This window comes from Dinoponera quadriceps, unplaced genomic scaffold (assembly GCF_001313825.1).
Source record: "Dinoponera quadriceps isolate SergipeBrazil2010 unplaced genomic scaffold, ASM131382v1 scaffold1352, whole genome shotgun sequence".
NCBI classification, from domain to species: Eukaryota; Metazoa; Arthropoda; class Insecta; order Hymenoptera; family Formicidae; genus Dinoponera; species Dinoponera quadriceps.
This window is the reverse complement of record NW_014555567.1, coordinates 296,767-314,404: the sequence shown is the minus strand read 5'-3', so window position 1 is coordinate 314,404 and position 17,638 is coordinate 296,767. Positions and strand designations below refer to the sequence as shown.

General features: G+C 40.9%; 2 protein-coding genes across 4 annotated transcripts; both read left to right on the top strand.

Annotated features, from left to right (window-relative positions):
- Positions 1-137: 137 nt before the first annotated feature.
- LOC106744700 (extended synaptotagmin-2) lies at positions 138-12,210 on the top strand. Of its 3 annotated transcripts, none has more exons than XM_014619658.1 (17): positions 138-287; positions 3,046-3,436; positions 3,540-3,665; positions 4,147-4,223; positions 4,304-4,370; positions 4,441-4,586; positions 4,693-4,813; positions 4,921-5,091; positions 6,601-6,698; positions 8,421-8,469; positions 8,542-8,631; positions 8,711-8,797; positions 9,282-9,440; positions 9,513-9,665; positions 9,749-9,872; positions 9,998-10,283; positions 10,364-12,210. In XM_014619658.1, exons 2-17 carry the CDS (start codon positions 3,104-3,106, stop codon positions 10,689-10,691), a joined length of 2,415 nt encoding a protein of 804 aa, XP_014475144.1. In that variant the 5' UTR covers positions 138-287; positions 3,046-3,103; the 3' UTR covers positions 10,692-12,210. The 3 variants fall into 3 exon arrangements, with proteins under 3 accessions (XP_014475144.1, XP_014475147.1, XP_014475146.1); XM_014619661.1 differs by lacking the exon at positions 6,601-6,698 and adding an exon at positions 5,717-5,802; XM_014619660.1 differs by lacking the exon at positions 138-287 and adding an exon at positions 358-471.
- A 78-nt stretch (positions 12,211-12,288) lies between these two features.
- LOC106744705 (EF-hand domain-containing family member C2-like) lies at positions 12,289-17,354 on the top strand. Its single transcript, XM_014619668.1, has 14 exons — positions 12,289-12,529; positions 12,729-12,893; positions 13,180-13,330; positions 13,583-13,806; positions 14,235-14,477; positions 14,613-14,839; positions 14,929-15,117; positions 15,183-15,325; positions 15,529-15,725; positions 15,914-16,056; positions 16,129-16,242; positions 16,357-16,536; positions 16,636-16,738; positions 16,966-17,354. The coding sequence occupies exons 1-14, from the start codon at positions 12,476-12,478 to the stop codon at positions 17,122-17,124; spliced, it is 2,292 nt and encodes a 763-aa protein (XP_014475154.1). The 5' UTR covers positions 12,289-12,475; the 3' UTR covers positions 17,125-17,354.
- The last annotated feature ends 284 nt before the right edge of the window (positions 17,355-17,638 follow it).

The window sequence follows — 17,638 nt, the reverse complement described above, 5'->3', positions numbered from 1 at the left end:
AACTTCGCACGATCAGCTGACCGTGACGTCAGCCGTTCGCTCACTCTGCCGGTTCTCGTGGCGCACTTCAGGCCGCTCCGCCGGCGGCCAGCAGCGCGCCAATTGATTGGCCGCGACGGCGAGCAGTGCTACGAGCGCAGAGCTCCGGTTGTCACGGTGGCCGTCGTGGTGTGGTTGTACGCGCCAGTCCGTGATCGCGCGTGTGTGTTCGACGTTGTCATCATCGCTAAAAAAAAAAGAGGAGCAACAGAGGAGTGCGCGCATGCTGACGTTACAGCTCGGCTCAAGTAAGTGCAAGCGACCGCCTTATTGTGTCTCATTATGTCAATCACTGCAGAACGAGAGTAACCCCCGCACGTTCGTTAGCTCGTTGTCGCGCACCGCTCCGGATCGAGAGATTTCCCAAACGAGGAGGATCTCTCGCGGGCCCAGGTAGAAACACTGGCCTCTAAACGCGTGTCCGGTTTCACGGTACGTGTTTCGTCGGATGACGACGACGGGGTGTTGGCTTGCATCCTGCTTACAATCTGCGCCAGGTTTAATCCCAGGCTTAACCTGTTAACCGAATACGCGGCAGATACGGGGTGTTACGGAAGAATATGAAACTGTACGCGACTAGTGGCTTTGATCCCGCCTCCGTGAGCTCATGGTCAGTTTCGACGCAACGTGTTTCGTCCGGCTCGTATTTTTAATACTTCCGGAATGTATTCCGCGACTTATTCTCGGCGGTGGGCGCGGACACCCGCGAGACGCACGCAAATTCATTACTGCCGCGTGCATGTAGGTCGATCTTACCTAAAAAAGGCAAGCCCTCCTCGATCGTTGTGTGCTTCGATCGATCGTAGGAGAAACTAATGACTTGGCGCACGCGAGAATTATCGCCGACTCTCGTTCCGATAATCCCCTAATCTTCTTTGTTGGAAATTCCTCTGGCAATTTCGCCTTTTTGTTTTTTTAAGTTCAGCGATATCTTCGCAAGCGATATTTGGCAATCTTTGCGGGATTAATTAATTACGAGCGGCGGGATTAATGTTGGACTTTTGTCACGGTCTTTTATGCGCTCATTTGCCGATCGTCTGAATTCCTAAATATATAATGTTACACACAGAAAAATATATATATATTGCATTCGAGTAAATATTATTTTTGTTTCAAGTATTTTATAAATTTATATATCTGTTATCTTTACAGAAAAGTATTACGGACTGTAATTAATTATTCAGTGATAAATTATTGTTGCTTAGTAGTTTTATTCCTCATATTAGTGATAAAACTTCTGAACAACAATAATTTATCACTGGCTAATTTATCATAGCCAGTAATATTTTTCTGAAGAGAAGCTTATCAAATTTGTTAAAAATATTTTTATATTTATTATATATGTATTATAGAATATATCTATTCAAACTATATTCTGGATCCTGGCGAGTTTAGTATTACGACCAAGAATGTTAAAACACTAAACTTCGATTTATTTATTTTAATTAACCGAACTTAACTTTTCTTCGATAAAGTTTATAATATATTTGAAAAGAGAACAACTTCTTTTGAATAAATGATAATGAGCTTTTCTAGTGTCTGTGATGAGTGTATTTTAATTCTGTTATATCAAGAAAAAAAATTCTTTATTCAAGATAACCGTTACTCAAAAGGAAAAAAATAAACTGAGTAATTGCTCCTCGTCGCAATGCAATGATACTTTATTATCATCATTTTTCACTGTGTAGAATTCAGCGCATTTGCAATCTCCGCTGCGTTATTGAGTTATATTTAGATTTCGGCTAAATCAGCCTTCGCGAGATGGAAACGAGAGTACGAGTTGGCGGCGGCGACTTCGCGGTTTTAAGATCCTTGAGCTTCCTCGAGAATTCGAAGAATTGAATTCTCGCGTTCGTCGCACTTCTGCGTTCTTCATTTGTGACCTGCGCAACCGCAGGTGTCGTAAACGTTATCTCTCGTTATGAATCACCCCTCGCAATATTTTCCGCAATGCGAAACGCGGGGGAACGATGACAGGGCGGAGCAAGGATGTTAGACGAGAATTCGTTCCTCACGTTGGCCGGCTTAATTAACTTTGATGCGACTTTATAAACAGTAATTACGTCACAGCGCGGTAATAACGTTGTCTGTCATGTCCCGCAGACGAAACGCTGACGAATTTGTTGTTTCACGCGACGTTGCACGCGGAATGTCGCGATACGTACTTTCGACGAGCGCGTTTTTAATTGCGTATGGTATACACAATTTATCGCCCGCTCTGTGGCGTATCTCGCTTTGATTAGCGTTCGAGGTCAGCTGCCTACTGGTCCATCCTTCGTGAAATTTCACATGCCTTCTCTTTGATCTCCAGAAGGTCGTCACGAATTACGTTTGATACGATCTAATATGCTCCGACGGAGATACGCTTGTAGATTGCAGATTGGAGGAGCAGTTTCCAAGTAAAATCTATCTGAGCTCAGCACCGACGGTCTCTCGGTAGCGTTACAGTTGTGTTAATGAATGTTAATTAGTATGAAGGAATATGTGCGCACGCGCGATGCGATCGAGCATTCATATTTATAATGTGTTAATATATGCTGCTAGTTCTGTCAATGTTAAATTATAATAACATTTAAATAATACTTCCCAAGATTGCTCAAGTCTTAGATAACTTGGTGAAATGTGCATTGTTTCAAATACGATTCGTTTTTATTTTACATTGTACCTTTATTGCCGATATGGGAAATTCGTTTAAACTTACGCAGGAAATATTAGTCTCAAATCAAGAATAGATATTCTCATGTATAAGTAAGAATATTATAATTTTCTTAGAAGATTCTCAGTCTTGTTTTGATTGAATTTATATTGATACAAATATTACTTGTGCATTTAATTCAAGACTAAAATTCTTCCAACAACATTATAATATTCTTGCTTATACGTGAGAATATCTGCTGTTGATTTAAGACTTTTTTTCCTGTATAGTTTAAGAAAATACCATATAGTAAAATATAGTAAAAATATTTCAAGTCGTTTCCCGATTAAGAGAACATTTGTTGTTTACAGGAGGACCAAGCTTTAGTGAATAACGATTGGTGAAACTCGGTAATAACAATCAAAAGCGATGGATGAGAAATCGGAAAGTGACAAAGTCTCTAAGCCGAGCACTTGGCCATACATGAACGTTAGCTCGCTGTCCATATCGTTTCTCACAAAATTGGCAGCAGCTGGTATCATTTGGGGATGGGGATATTTCAACTTCAGCATAGCCTGGTTGATCGCACCGATCGCATTTTCCGTGTGGAAGGGCGAACGGAAAAGGGATAACGAGCTGAAGACGATCATGGCGCAGGCCAGCGTGTTGGCTAAAGAAAAACAGTTGATCTTCGATCGGATGGATGAATTACCTTCCTGGGTGTATTTTCCCGACTTCGACAGAGCCGAATGGCTGAACAGAGTACGTTGGAATTTTTTCATTTTGCGAACTATTAATCATACGAGATACCATCTTATGCGTGAGCAGTGAATATCAAATATTCGTTCGTTTTCTGTATTATCAGATCCTGTATAAAGTGTGGCCGAGCATGAACGAGTACGCCCGCCAACTGTGCAAACAAAATATAGAACCATCAATCGTGGAGACAATCAAAGGCTTTCAGTTTGATCGCCTGGTTCTGGGTCGCATTGTAAGTTTCTTTTAATACTATGTTTTTATATGAGCGTCTCTTTTTTACATCCGCAGTCTGTCTAACAAAAGCATTACCGGAATAATTTAAAAGCTATTTGTTGCGAGAAAATAAGAAAAAATATATAAACACACTACTACATTAGTACTAAAACGTTTTTACATGAATAAGTCTAGTCGTTGATAATTTCCTAACACCTCCGAAGCATATTTTTCACTAAACTGACAACATATTCTTCAAATAATGATCTCCATATCTCATGAATTTATTAAACCAATTGTATTTAGATATATATTTATGATTAAAATTTGTCGAAAAAAATTATATTGTCCATTGTTATGTGCCCCAATTGCGATAGATATTTTGTGTTATATCAAGAAAAAAATTTTGTTAGTCAGGCTCTTGTTAGGCAAACTGTATGTCTTATGTGAGATTTTTACATCCTGTATTTTAAAATCTACCAAAAACTTGTCTTTTACAGCCACCGAGAATTTACGGAATCAAAGTGTACGATAAGAATACTTCGAGAAATGAGATCATTTTAGATGCAGATATTATGTATGTATTTTATTTCCCTGCAAAATATATTAACACACGTTTAAGAAATATGACTCATCATGAGCTAATTATATTTATAGATATGCCGGTGACTGTGATATTACCTTCTTTGTTGGCAACATCAAAGGTGGCATTAAAGACTTTCAAGTAAGCATATTGGAAGACTGCTATTGGATCGCATTTTCTGCAATTTTCAACAAAAATTGATAAATTTCAGATGCGCGGCATGGTGCGCGTTATCATGAAACCTATGCTGTCGGTAATGCCGTTAATCGGAGGCGTACAAATATTCTATCTGAACAATCCCTCTATTAACTTCAACCTAGTAGGAGTAGCTGATGTACTGGACTTGCCTGGATTCAAGTAGGTTTTTTTTTTCACATAACATCACTAATTTCAAGCACTGACGTATAAATTAGCATCACTCAGCACTCGAACGAAGGAACTTACATAATAAAATATTTTTCAGTGAAATTTTAAGGAGAACTATTGTTGAACAGATAGCGGCCATTGCTGTGTTACCAAACAAAATAATTATACCATTAAGCGAAGAAATACCGGTGGAATCCTTGAAAACACCCGAACCTGAAGTAAGTTTCAGAACATCTTGTATATAACACACTTGTGTATACACATTGTAAAATATAAGCTTATCTTCTTATTAAGTATATTTATACATCTGTTTGGGGCATTTCAGGGTGTTCTGAGAATTCATGTTGTGGAAGCGAAGCATCTTATGAAGAAGGATATCGGAGTGTTAGGAAAAGGCAAGTCGGACCCGTATGCCATCATAAATGTCGGTGCTGAAGAATTTAAAACCAAAACAATCGACAATACCGTCAACCCAAAGTGGGACTTCTGGTGTGAGGTACGTGAGACGTTTTCCTAATCAGTCATGCACTAAACATTAACAACGTTTAATGCATGTGCTTTGTCGCAATTTCTATCGATATATATCTTTCAAAAAATACTACACAAGGTCTTCTCTATATAATGGTAAGAAAATATTTTATGAATCTATAAATTCACACAATTACGAGATAAATTCTCTGTGAAAATTATCTCCACGTGCATTTAGTTAAATCATTAGATGATAGCGATACAAATAGGATATATCGTTATCCTGCACTTTCATTTAACTTTCTCATAATTGAGCAAGCTTAATACATCAAACATTCCCGTTCGAAATATTATGCCAAATTAACATTCCAGACAGCCAATTCTCCGCTTATATAACTCATACATGCGTATAGTTCCCGACTATTTCAGCACGGATATTTCTTTTGAAATAATTTATGCGGCCTCTCATTCCTTAGACAGTGTTACTTTTAGTGGTTAGAGTGTTATCTTTCTTTCTCTCTCTCTCTCTTTCTTTCTTTCTCTTTCTCGGACTGCATATAGGATACACACCTTAGTCTATGTTAATATAATTTAATTCCATAAGTTTGGTATGTATGTGTGTATGTCATGTGCAACGTATTATGTGGGACTAGTGTGACGTGACCTCAGCCATCGCACAACAACTGACCATACTGCTGTGGGACTATGATGACACTAAAGCCGATGAAAGTCTTGGAAGGTATAGTTACATACAACATTGCGTATTCGTTCGTTTTTTTTTTTTAATCCATTTCGGAGACATTTCTAAATTCTGTTTCGATTCGTCTAAATTGAACATATTTTCTCACTTTACTTTTTCATTTTACTTTTGTTATCAAACGAGCAGGATAAATTGCACAAAATATATATTGCGAGATTATCTTGTTAAGCGATGAAAAAATATTATTATACATGTACATAATGTACATAATCCATTTAGAATCATTTACTAAATTCATTCGACTTATTTCTTTCTCTTTCTTTCTCTCGCTCTCTCTTTTTCTCTACCAATATACGAAGAAGCTTCTATCGCATGTTGTCATTATGCGGGTGTTTAAAAGTGTCTATATTGGTCTATGTTGGTCTGATTGTGAGTATCGTTTGAGTGGTATCCGGACGCATGTTAGTCTTATTTTATTTTATTAATGTTCTCTTTACTAACGCTTTCTGTAATAAACACACGAGATTTCGTCACGTTGCGAGAACAATAACGCGCGATTGTACATTTATCTGTTTAGCGGCATATTGCAGTCATTTTCTTCAGATCAAATTCTATCTACGTATCAATCAATTTCAATCACACAATTATGGTCATTTTCTGACACTCTCGTGTAGTGCATACATTTCACAGACATTTAATATAATTCAATGGTGTAAGTAGGTGTAAGTAAACAGTGCTAATTTCAATGGAACATATATATATTATACGACTGCTGCCGGAAAGACTTGTCACTTGTTATACAACATTTGTTATACAACAAATAATATTGGCACACAGGCTATGATCACTTCATGCAATATGCAAGAAGCCGTGGTATCTCTTTGGGATTGGGATCCTAATATCCCAGGGGTACAATATGATGATTCCCTTGGCAGGTAGTAAGATTATGATTTGCGAATGAGACGATGCTTGCACGCGCGCATATAACCAACGAAAATGCACAAATGTTAATTTACAATGTTGTTTTGTTCGAGCATGTCACGTATACGAATATTTACATTTCTATCATATAATATGTATGCGTATTACCTCCGTAAATAATATAATGAATTTCTGTATTTACATATAGTTACGTCAAGTGAGATTTATTATATTTTACTAATGCTACAGATAATATTATCAGTCGGACGATAAAATAGCTTGTTAAATATGTGCTGCACGATCGTTTTTATTTCATTTATTTTGTCTTTTTTAAGACACGTATGTATGTTGCAGTTTCTTAGAAAATTGTACTATATTTTCACATATTTTTCGTACGTCTGATTGTTTGACTGACCTTTTAATATTTTTGTGTAAATTTGATTAATCTGTCGTTGAGTAATCACGATTAACTTATCATGCAATATCCCCGCAATATTTTCTTCTTTTTTTTTCTTTGTTTTGTACAACGAGGGAGGAAACGTTTGACGTCTTATGTTAGACAGTTTTCGTCGTTTTCATTAATTATTTTGAACGGAGTGATTAGGTGACTTTGTGTGTTTTGTGAGGAAAACAACTAAAATAGACTGTGTGGTGGCAGTTTATAGTGCAAGAGGGCTTGGGAGCCTACAACACCGTGGTTGCCCAGCTCTTTGACAAAGACAACACTGGTCAAGATGATCCACTTGGCAGGTATTGCTGAATGTAGCGAGTACATAATTTCCAGACCAGATCGATAGTGCATTTTACGAGATTCGTATAGAACATGAATTAATACACACATACGGGCACTCTCTGGCGTTGATAATCAGTAGATTACCGCTTGAAAGGCTGCGTTTTCCTTTTGTCGCGCGAATTATCTGCAAAATACCGCGGCGTCTTTGAGGTGTTTCAAACGTGAGCATCGATCACATCCCAGATAGACGGAAGTGCTGAACATAATACGCAAATATTCAATGTATACTTTGTGATGCCGTTGCAACAGTGCAACACGTTTAAAATATCTCGCGAAATTCGTGGCTTCAGATGACTGCTTTTATATACTGGCGAAATTCTTGTTGTATGAGGGACGCACCTTCGCGTACTTATGCTGCTCACGATGCAGATAATACACTAAAACACGTCTATCTGGAACGTAACAGTGATGCATGCCGTTTACTTTGTATTTTACTTATCGTCGGAGGATCCGATATGCTGAAGAACATTACGGGATCCGACATGCCAGAGTTGCGTTGAGAATGATGAATTCTGAACTCATGTCACCACGTTACTCTCACGACATACCAAGTGAACGTTAGATCTATTTCTTTTCCTTAAGTAATGAAAATTAAATAATGCTATGGTGTGTGGCGATGTTGCATGTCTTACTTTAGTGTACATAGTGTACGCAATGACGTTTTTTTTTATGTCATTATTTGGAGCTAGAACTATGAGAGTACATTGGAATTAATGAGATCGCATTACGGTTGCATGAACGCCTCATAAACGCAGGAATGGTATCACGAGTATCGCATTTTGTACATAAATTTACCATGCTGCCTGTCATCATCATTGCTAAGAACGAAAACACTTCAAGTCCGCTGAGCCAGTTACTTATATTCTTGAAAGTTTAATTCGTCTCGCGCGTGTAGTTTGAAGTTCTTTAAAAGTCCATTTTCACGTTTCAAATGATGACGCAGAGCCACCATCGAAGTCATCCGTGTGAAGAAGAAGGGCATGATCGATACGGTGAGTGATACGAAACTCGTCTCGTTTGAAATTTGTTGTTCGATCTTGTTGCTAACGGGATTTATTTTACAGTGGATCTCCCTGGAGCAAGCGAAACACGGTATGGTTCATCTGCGATTAACGTGGCTGCAACTATCGAAAGATCCCGCTGACTTGAAAGCTGTGAGTAGAACACGACAAGCTTACGCCTAAGATGCTTGTACGTAAAAGTTAACTTTTAATTGATAATTTTCTCGCGCAGGCTCTGACAGAGACTCAGGAGCTTCGAGTTACGTCGATGAGCACCGCCCTTCTCACTCTCTATGTCGATTCTGCCAAGAACCTGCCGGTACGCAAAAGTTTATGTAAATAATATACAACAGGAGGAGGCAATAAGATGAAATGGTAATAATTATTATCGCTTTCAATATATTCGAAACTATGAGAATAAGTAAAAGTAAAAGATCTCGAGAAGTATTTACTTTTCGGTGATCTTATCTTATTACTTGTATACGAGAAATAAACACAGAAATTGATTTATATAAAAAAAAAAAAACTATATAATTCCGTTTAAAAGAAAAACAAAAGTGACCTTTAGATTTTTTTAACTATTTGACCTAGAAAAAAATGTTATCACCATAAGACGACCATTTCTATCATTTTTGTTAGATAAATGTAATTTCCGCCATGTAATTTCTGTTAGATAAATTTTCCTCTTACTCTCATAGTTTTGAAGATATTCAAAGCCAGGTAATAGTTATTGCCTTTCTCCGTAAGTGAAAAAACATTTCAATAAAACGTGTGTGATGGGTATTGTCTCATGTCACGCGTAGTGTATACGAGGAACTAAGCAACCCGACGTTTACTTGGAAGCGAGTGTCGGCGGGAAGACTAAAAAGACAGCTACCGTGCCGTATTCCTGCGATCCGGTGTGGGAACGAGGATTCACCTTCTTAATCAGTAACCCCGAAACTGGTATTCTACACATAAAGGTTGGCTGCATATCTTTCGATTGACCTCTCTCGTTACTTGATGATTATTAATAATGACCATTCATATTTTAGCTGACAGATGAAAAAACCACCATGATAGTCGGGGAATTGAGTTATAATCTTTCCTTGCTTTTGGAAAAGAACAATCTCCAAGTAACGCAACAGCCATATGACTTGCAGATGGCTGAGGCGGACAGCAAGCTCGTAATGTCGATGTCGTTGAACGTAAGTACTTGTTTACAATGACAATGTTTATTTAACGACGCAGCTAGATGCACCGATCGAACGAAGCAACTTCGATCTTACAGATCTTGAAGTACGAGCAGCCCGAACCTACTTCCGAGGAAGATGAGGACGACCATGACATCAATCAGTTGAATAAACGCATCGAACGTCAGGAATCTAACATCAGCAACGTTTTACCTTCCAGTAGTGAGTAGCATTATGTCACCGCCGAAATATCTCTTCCACGTTTCCAGATTCGTTTTGGACGTCATTGACAAATCTCTCATAAGCGGATGGGAAACTCGTCTTCAATGTTGCACGTTTCCTTGCAGTACCTTCTAGTCCCCTCAGGAAGCAGCCTTCAAAGGAATCAATCAGCAGTCAACCACGCAGTACCGGATCCGCCGCGGCGGTTTTGCCGGAGGAGCCGGCAGCGGTGGAAGAGGAATTGATAATTAACACCAGCGCTCCGTCTTCTCTAACCGGGAGTCCTCATCTTATTCATCGGAATATCAGCGTGACCTCTTCTTTGGGCGAGGCGAAACTGGGCAGGATACAGTTGACCTTGCGTTACAGCGTGCAGAGACAGAAATTCGTCGTGGTCGTGCACAAAATCGCGTAAGTCTGTGCGATCTCTGTATCGCCTGTATGTGTTTGTTCACGAGATGAATTCTTAATTGTCTTACTTTACGCTGCAGTAACCTGCCGCTGCCACCGAACGATCCTCACAACATACCGGATCCGTATGTGAAGCTCTACTTGCTGCCGGACCGGTACAAGGAAACGAAGCGCAAGACTGCCGTGATGAAGGATAATTGTAATCCAACGTTCGACGAGCAATTCGAATACGTGGTCTCGCAGGGAGACTTGGGTACGCGTATACTGGAGGTGTCGGTGTGCACCCAAAAGGGCTGGTTGTCGACCGGGAGCAAGGTGATGGGTCAGGTCCACTTGAAACTGAGCGAGATGGATTTCTCGAAGGCGATCACCAGTTGGTACGACTTGCAACCGGAGATAAAAGACTAGAAAAAGAGGAAAAGTAAGTGGAGATTCGAGCGTCTGTGCGTCTGCCTGTCGAAACAACCGCTTAAGTTCCCACTTGATAACTTTTACAAACGATGAAAGTCCGTAGAAATGCGTAAGTCTAAGTAAGCTTTCGTTAAGTCGTGTCTCACTCTCGCGACCGACGACTTTGTTTTTTTTTTTTTGGCGAGACGAGCTGGTGCTACGCGAGAGACGCGAGTCGTCCGCGCGAAATGATGATCTTGTCTGTTGAAACGTTCGTACTTATGCCGTCCAATGGCACGAAATGATCTGATATATAAGTATATGATATAAATATATTATTACCGCGATTGCCGCATAGGGAGGGACGGATATCGGCTTATAGTGGAACTTGAAGCAAGTTCCCATTGGTGTGTTTAAATGTTCTGAAAATGCGAGAGAAATGAATTTCGACGAGGAATTTTTCACGTCTGTTGAAGTTGTCTTCTTCCTGATGTGCCTAAAGTGAAGAAAAAAAAAAAAGAAAAGACGCTGGGCGTTTGTTTGAATAACCAATATGGCGAACAACGTGATTCGTTGTAATCGTGCGAGGATGTTCTGTAAAAAATCTGTAAAATCGTACAATTATGATCGATATTCACAAGTAACGTAAAATTTTTCCGGTCCCCATGCCAATCCCCGCCTGACTTTGATCTTATTCTGTATTTTTAATTGCGTTTGAGCTCATAATTATACCGCATTCGGTTTTAAAACGGTTTGAACATTTTTTTTTTTTCGATACCGCTGTCACATAACTGATCACCACCAAGCTCGTAATGGCTCGCAATCGTGACAATTTGACGCACTAGTAACTTCATCGGAAGGAACGTGTGCAAACCGTAGTGCAAAAACTACTCGTATAATTAAAGAATCGAGAGGTATTTTCATATTATGACAGTATTTGATTTTGTTGTTCACATAATCGTTACTCAAATATCCATGTGCATTTTTCTTTTCCTTTCATCGTGTTTCAACGCACTGCTTTATTGTTATTAACGGAGACGGATAATGCATTTATCGATTGCATAAGCGATTAAATGGGTGATTACCAATCTCTATATACATGATTTATATTTTATAGGATATATCTATATATATAATAATTCGGAAGTGACCGTGTGTGGCATACGTTTATATAGTTTTAATACAGCATAATTCGTGAAATCAAATTAATATATATATATATATATATATACACGCGTTTATATCGAAGTTTTTTGCTATATTACACATATACATATATAAACGTACACCTATGTACATCTATATTCTGTGACGCACTGTCAGTAATGTCACGAACTGTTGAGAACAATAAATATTATTATACGCATTGTCATTACCAAACCGAATAATTATATCCCGGTTATGCTATTATAGAGAAGAGAGAGACAATTAAAAAGAAAAAAACATGTACATATTTATTACGCACACATCGCATAGATCTGTTCGACACAACCGTTACTCTGTGCGATTCGTATAAAATACATCTTAATCAACTAAACCTACGTCCACAATTAAATAATCAGCCATGTCCATTTTGTTCTCCGCGACAGATCGACGCTCGCTGTTACTTTATAGATCCAACGATCACCAAGGAAACTGAAGGAAACTGAACGATGGTCGAGTATGGTGTTCTTTATCGTTGACACTCTCTCGTCGTACGCGGGGAAGAACTTTTATACATGTATATTCTACACACTCTCACCCTCGTTTCTAATGGATTTAACGCGATAATTTAACCGCGGCTTGATAGAATTTTTATCGGTATGCAGCGGACGTCGATGTTACCTTGTCTTCCAGGTTTCAGCTTTGACAAGAACGTGAGTACCTTTATTTACCACGTATCAAGCGCGTGTCAATCACCGAGACGTCACGTCGCTGATATACTATCATTCGCGAGGCAACGAGTATCACGAAATAATTAGTCCGTGTAGAACATAGTTGCAATGTAGAAACTTTACGAAAACGGGCAAAAAGAATCGTGTCACTGGTATGCGTGTGTGTGTGTGTGCCTTGCAGCTCGGCAGGACGAAATTTCATAAAAGCCATCACTTCGCCAAGATACACGATGGGGTTTATTATTTAGCCGAGAAGGCGGACACGACCGTTCACAGCCGTTATCCGGCCATGTATCCCCCAGGGGAGGCGCAGGAAATTCCTTCGTGGCTCGCGTACGACGGCCAAGTATGATAGACAGTAAATATGGGTTTCGTTAAAGTGAGATTTTAAATCGTACCACGTTCATAAATACGCAGCAGCACGCGAGACTTCTCGCGAAGTACGCATACTGTATCGTAAATGTAATTACATACGTCCAACGAATTAATTATACAGGCGTACGTGCGACCTAATGACATTAACATGTCCCACTGTAGTTAAAGAAAAACAAAGATACGGATTCAGGAGCATTATGAGTTATGATTGTAATTCGTAAAGCGTTACCGATATTCGTTCGCAATTGCGTTTCTAGAGACTCATGTTCAAGGCGTTTTTCCGAGAAACCGTGCAGGACAGGTGGAAAATAACCTATCAAATCCGCTTGGTGAAAATCAGTTTCTTCCTGGAGGATGGAACGATGAAAATCGTGGAGCCGGCAGTGGACAATAGTGGACTTGAGCAAGGTTCAAGGGTGCATCTCTTTCTTCTGTCATTTTTTTTCTCGGCCCTTCTCGTCTAACGACAAGATGCTTCCACGTTAGACTTTCCATCGCGCGATTGAATCTTTATACTTGTGTATACCTCGCGTCTTTTCTCCCACTGAAACTGATCTACACGTGAACGGAGAGAGAGATGAATATTTATCAATTGTTTTAATGTAACGCAATATACATTGTGTGTATAATGGTCGTGATAATTTCCTTTCTTATGCGAAGGGGTCTTGGTCAAACGTCAAAGAATACCAGTGCCCGATCCGGTGAAGTACAGATACTACGACATACTCGATTTGAACGTCGGCAAGGAGCCCGAGATCTACGGACGTGTGTACAAAATCGTAGACTGCGATAAATTCACGAGGCAATTCCTCAATCGCATGGGAATTCCGGTGCCCGATCCCGTTGATCTACCGAAGGACCCGAGTTCTGAGACTCAGAAAGTCGTGAGTGGCGGATCTAAAACGCTCGGATACTATTAGTGCCGGGTCTGCAATATGTGAAGCGAGTCTCTGGCCTTTTGCTCCAAGCGATAAAACGTAACGTAATTTCTGACAAAAGGCGTTTCCCGCGCTACTGAAAGTCATAATAATTCTTAAATCTTAGGAATCGCGGCATCTTGAAGCGCTGGAAACGCACTTTTCACTAGAAATTACATTAGAACCTTGATGGAAATATTATGCTGGGAATTTTACTGATAATTCTCTCTCAGGGGATTTAATGTTTAAAACAAAAGACTCAAAAACTTATTACACCTATTGTAGACCCGGCTTTAGGAAATTGACTCGTTCATATCACCGATGCTTAGAAACAATTCATTTCTGTCAAATTTATATTTTTATACCGCTTGCTTGCACACATCATGTTCGCGCAGGAGTCTTTTCCGAGGCAACCCAGTCGCAGGACGGACACCCTCGGTAGCTTCTTGAAGTACGACAAACAAGTGCTGCGATTTTACGGTTATTGGGATGACACCGAGAACTTATACGGGATTGTCCACGATCTCGAGCTGCATTATTATCTCGCCGATAATACGATGGATATCAAAGAGAACGTGGAGCAGAACACGGGCCGTGACTCGGGGCCCATGTTCGTTAAGAGGATGAAAATACCGAAAGTACGATATCGCTTCTATCCATACCACAAATGAATGAATGAATTAAATATTACCGCAAATTTAGATGCGACAGCATCGAATATTCTGTGTTACGAATATATTTTTCGAAATTTACATATATTTTATCAATCCCAGTTTTTCACCGAGCTGCAGCCAATCGGCGCGGAGGATCCCTTCACGGTTCTGAACGTTTTGAGCGAAAATAGGATGCGAAGCTATTACATACCCGATCCTTTGAACACCGGCAAGGTGTCGGTCGACTGTTACAGGGATAACGATTTGTGCATCGGGGCGCAGATCGACGTTTTCGGCAGAAGGATCGTCATTACCGATATGGACCCCTTCACGAAGGAATATTATCGGTGAACTTACCGAAATCTGGTGTCTTTACGAAAGCGCTTTCGTCAAGATTTGATTAAACGTATATCTCGGCTCTTTATTTTGTCCTCAGGACGATGTACGGTTTGGAAGATTTTACGCCTTTACCGCAACCTGGGAGGGACCAGCTGGGCCAGCAGGTGGAAAGATACATACCGCCGTACAACGGCTTCGGGTCCTACGAGGACTCCCTCGGAAATTGCTTCATGATGATTCCGAAACCACCCAAGCCGGACTTCGTCAAGTTTATGCGCCACGACAGGTAAGACGGATCAAAAGTACTTGGCCTTCTCGCTCGATTTCACTTATTCTTCTATTACTCTACAGACAAGGGTTCAACAGCCACGTATTGAGATTCCGGGCTAGGATGATATCGAAAATCCCGGCTAACGAAGAGAGGCAATTCATCATAAGGGTGTTCCTCATGGACGACACGATATCCATTTTCGAGTTGGCGAAACGAAACTCAGGTTTGCTTATGATATCCTTCAAGTTAGACGATCTATGAAAGACTCGTTGCGAATTTCAACGTTAAAGACGGGAAAATAAACGCTAATCTTTTAAGCTTTTATGACCGAATCGAACATCAATAAATGCCTGATGAGGAAATTATGGACAAAATATTAGGGATGATGTGTCAGAATTGTGCGGAACTAGATTGTTTCATCCGTAGGCTTCCTAAGGTCCCCATTTAAAAAGCGGATGCCGGTAAAGCTGCCGGGTCAGGATGTCTTCACGAGCAAGAAACCGGAGTATTACAGGCCGCAAGATTTTTACGTAGGCGCGCGCGTCAACCTGCTTAACTTCCTCTTCAAAATCACGTCCGCGGATATTTACGCCCTTCGTTACATGGAATTACACTGCGACAAGGTTCGTTCGAAAGGCGCACTCGCATTTTCTACGCACGCGCACACGCATAGATCAATCGAAAAATTAACCCGAATAAAAATTCTCCGCTCGACATTCACAGCGAGATTATTTTCTTGAAGCTCGTATATGAAGTTTATCATACGCGATACGCTGTTAGAAATGAAATCATTTTCTCTTCGTCGTCGCAGTTCCCACGAGCGAACAGGAAGTTGATAATGAAGAAACTTAGGGAGGGTTTACAGCCGGTCTACGACGAATTCATTCAGACGTATGCTCCGCCCAAGGACGAGGCGGAGGATAACATTCAGGTGGTGGAATACGACAGGTTTAAGTACGTATAAAGTATCTTCCACCGTGACCGATTTCGTTTATTTCTCACGATATAAATGTGCACCCCCGTCAGGGAAGCGATAGAACGATTTATGGGTGACGAGATAACGGAACACGAAATGATCACGATCGCACGGTATTACTCGTCTCACGAGAAAATAGAACACCGGACGCGCGAATACGTGAGGTGAGCGAGCTTTTTCCTCTCCGCTGAGATGAATGGCAGATGAATTTTTTACGAACGGTAAAAGAGTGCGAAATAAAATGAAAATAAAGTGCGCGTTCTTCGTCGGTCGCGTAGAAATTTGCTGCACACGGAACTGGAGCGATTTCTGTGGAACAATCTCGATCGCTTGCAAGAGGATCTGCATCACTGGGACAGAAACAGAACGGGATACTTGCCGCGCGAATCCTTGTATACGATCCTGCGCGGCTGCAGGATCCCCGTCGACGTGGAGTTACTGAATTCAATGCTGGACCAGTAAGTTCGGGCGAATTCGCTCATCTAAAGATCCGATCGGATCGATCGAATCGCGGATATGCGTGCATTTTGACGTGACATCGCGACGATTCTCATCAGTTTGCGCAAAGCTGAGGACGGCAAGCTCGATTACAACGACCTGCTGCAATTCATGAACCCGAAGATCGACCCTCTACCACTAATCGTGCCTGTAAATATAAAGGTACATATATATGTCGATCTATCGAATTTATTACTATATTCACCGTTATAATCCAATATCGATGAAAGTTGCGAAAAATTATCAATTACATTTCTCGAATTAAGAAAACAATGTAAATCTTCATGCCACACCTAAATGGAAAGATCGCCCCATATTCGATTTTTGTCCCCATCCGATTCGCCGATTTTACACGGCGGCCATACCGACAGACGATTTGCTTTTCTCAGACGGCGCTCTGGTGGGCATCCGAGAAAGAGCCGGATTGCGGCGCTGGAATAAACTGGAACGAATTCGTGAAGGACCTGGACATAGGGGCAGAGGGGAACGCGACCGAGCGGGTGGGCGGAGAGGCGGAGGTGAAGCGGCTCGCGCCGAAGGAAAATTGAATGTATTCAGCGGCCGGCGCGAACGTACCGCAATTCCCGCGGCGTCTAATCATTTCCTCATGGTAATTATAAGTTGTACCCGCGTTAATATCCCGGATTCGCCGCGGATACTTTATACGCGACAGCGGAGCTTATCGTTATCGGCTTTGCGGGCAGCCCTCGGCGGCAACGAAGCGATGCTCGCCGCGCGCGCGTCGTACGCGCCGAGCAGCGCCTTAAAAAAAAAAAAAGAAAAAAAACCGAGTTTCGAGCAGGCTTCCGAGAGAGAAGCGCGTGTAAATCTCGCCTTCGGTAAGATAGCCGGGCGATAAATTTGCCGAATCGCGCCTGTAAGATTATTTATCGGCGATGAATTCGCGACATTCTCTGATTCGCGTCGCGCGCGGCGCGTTGAATTATTCATACGCGCGCGCGAGGAACTTCTCTTTCGAAATTAAGCCTTGCGTCCGAACAGGCGCGCGAAACAGGCAGGATTAAATTGTAAATCGCGATCGTGGTGATCGCGATGATTTGA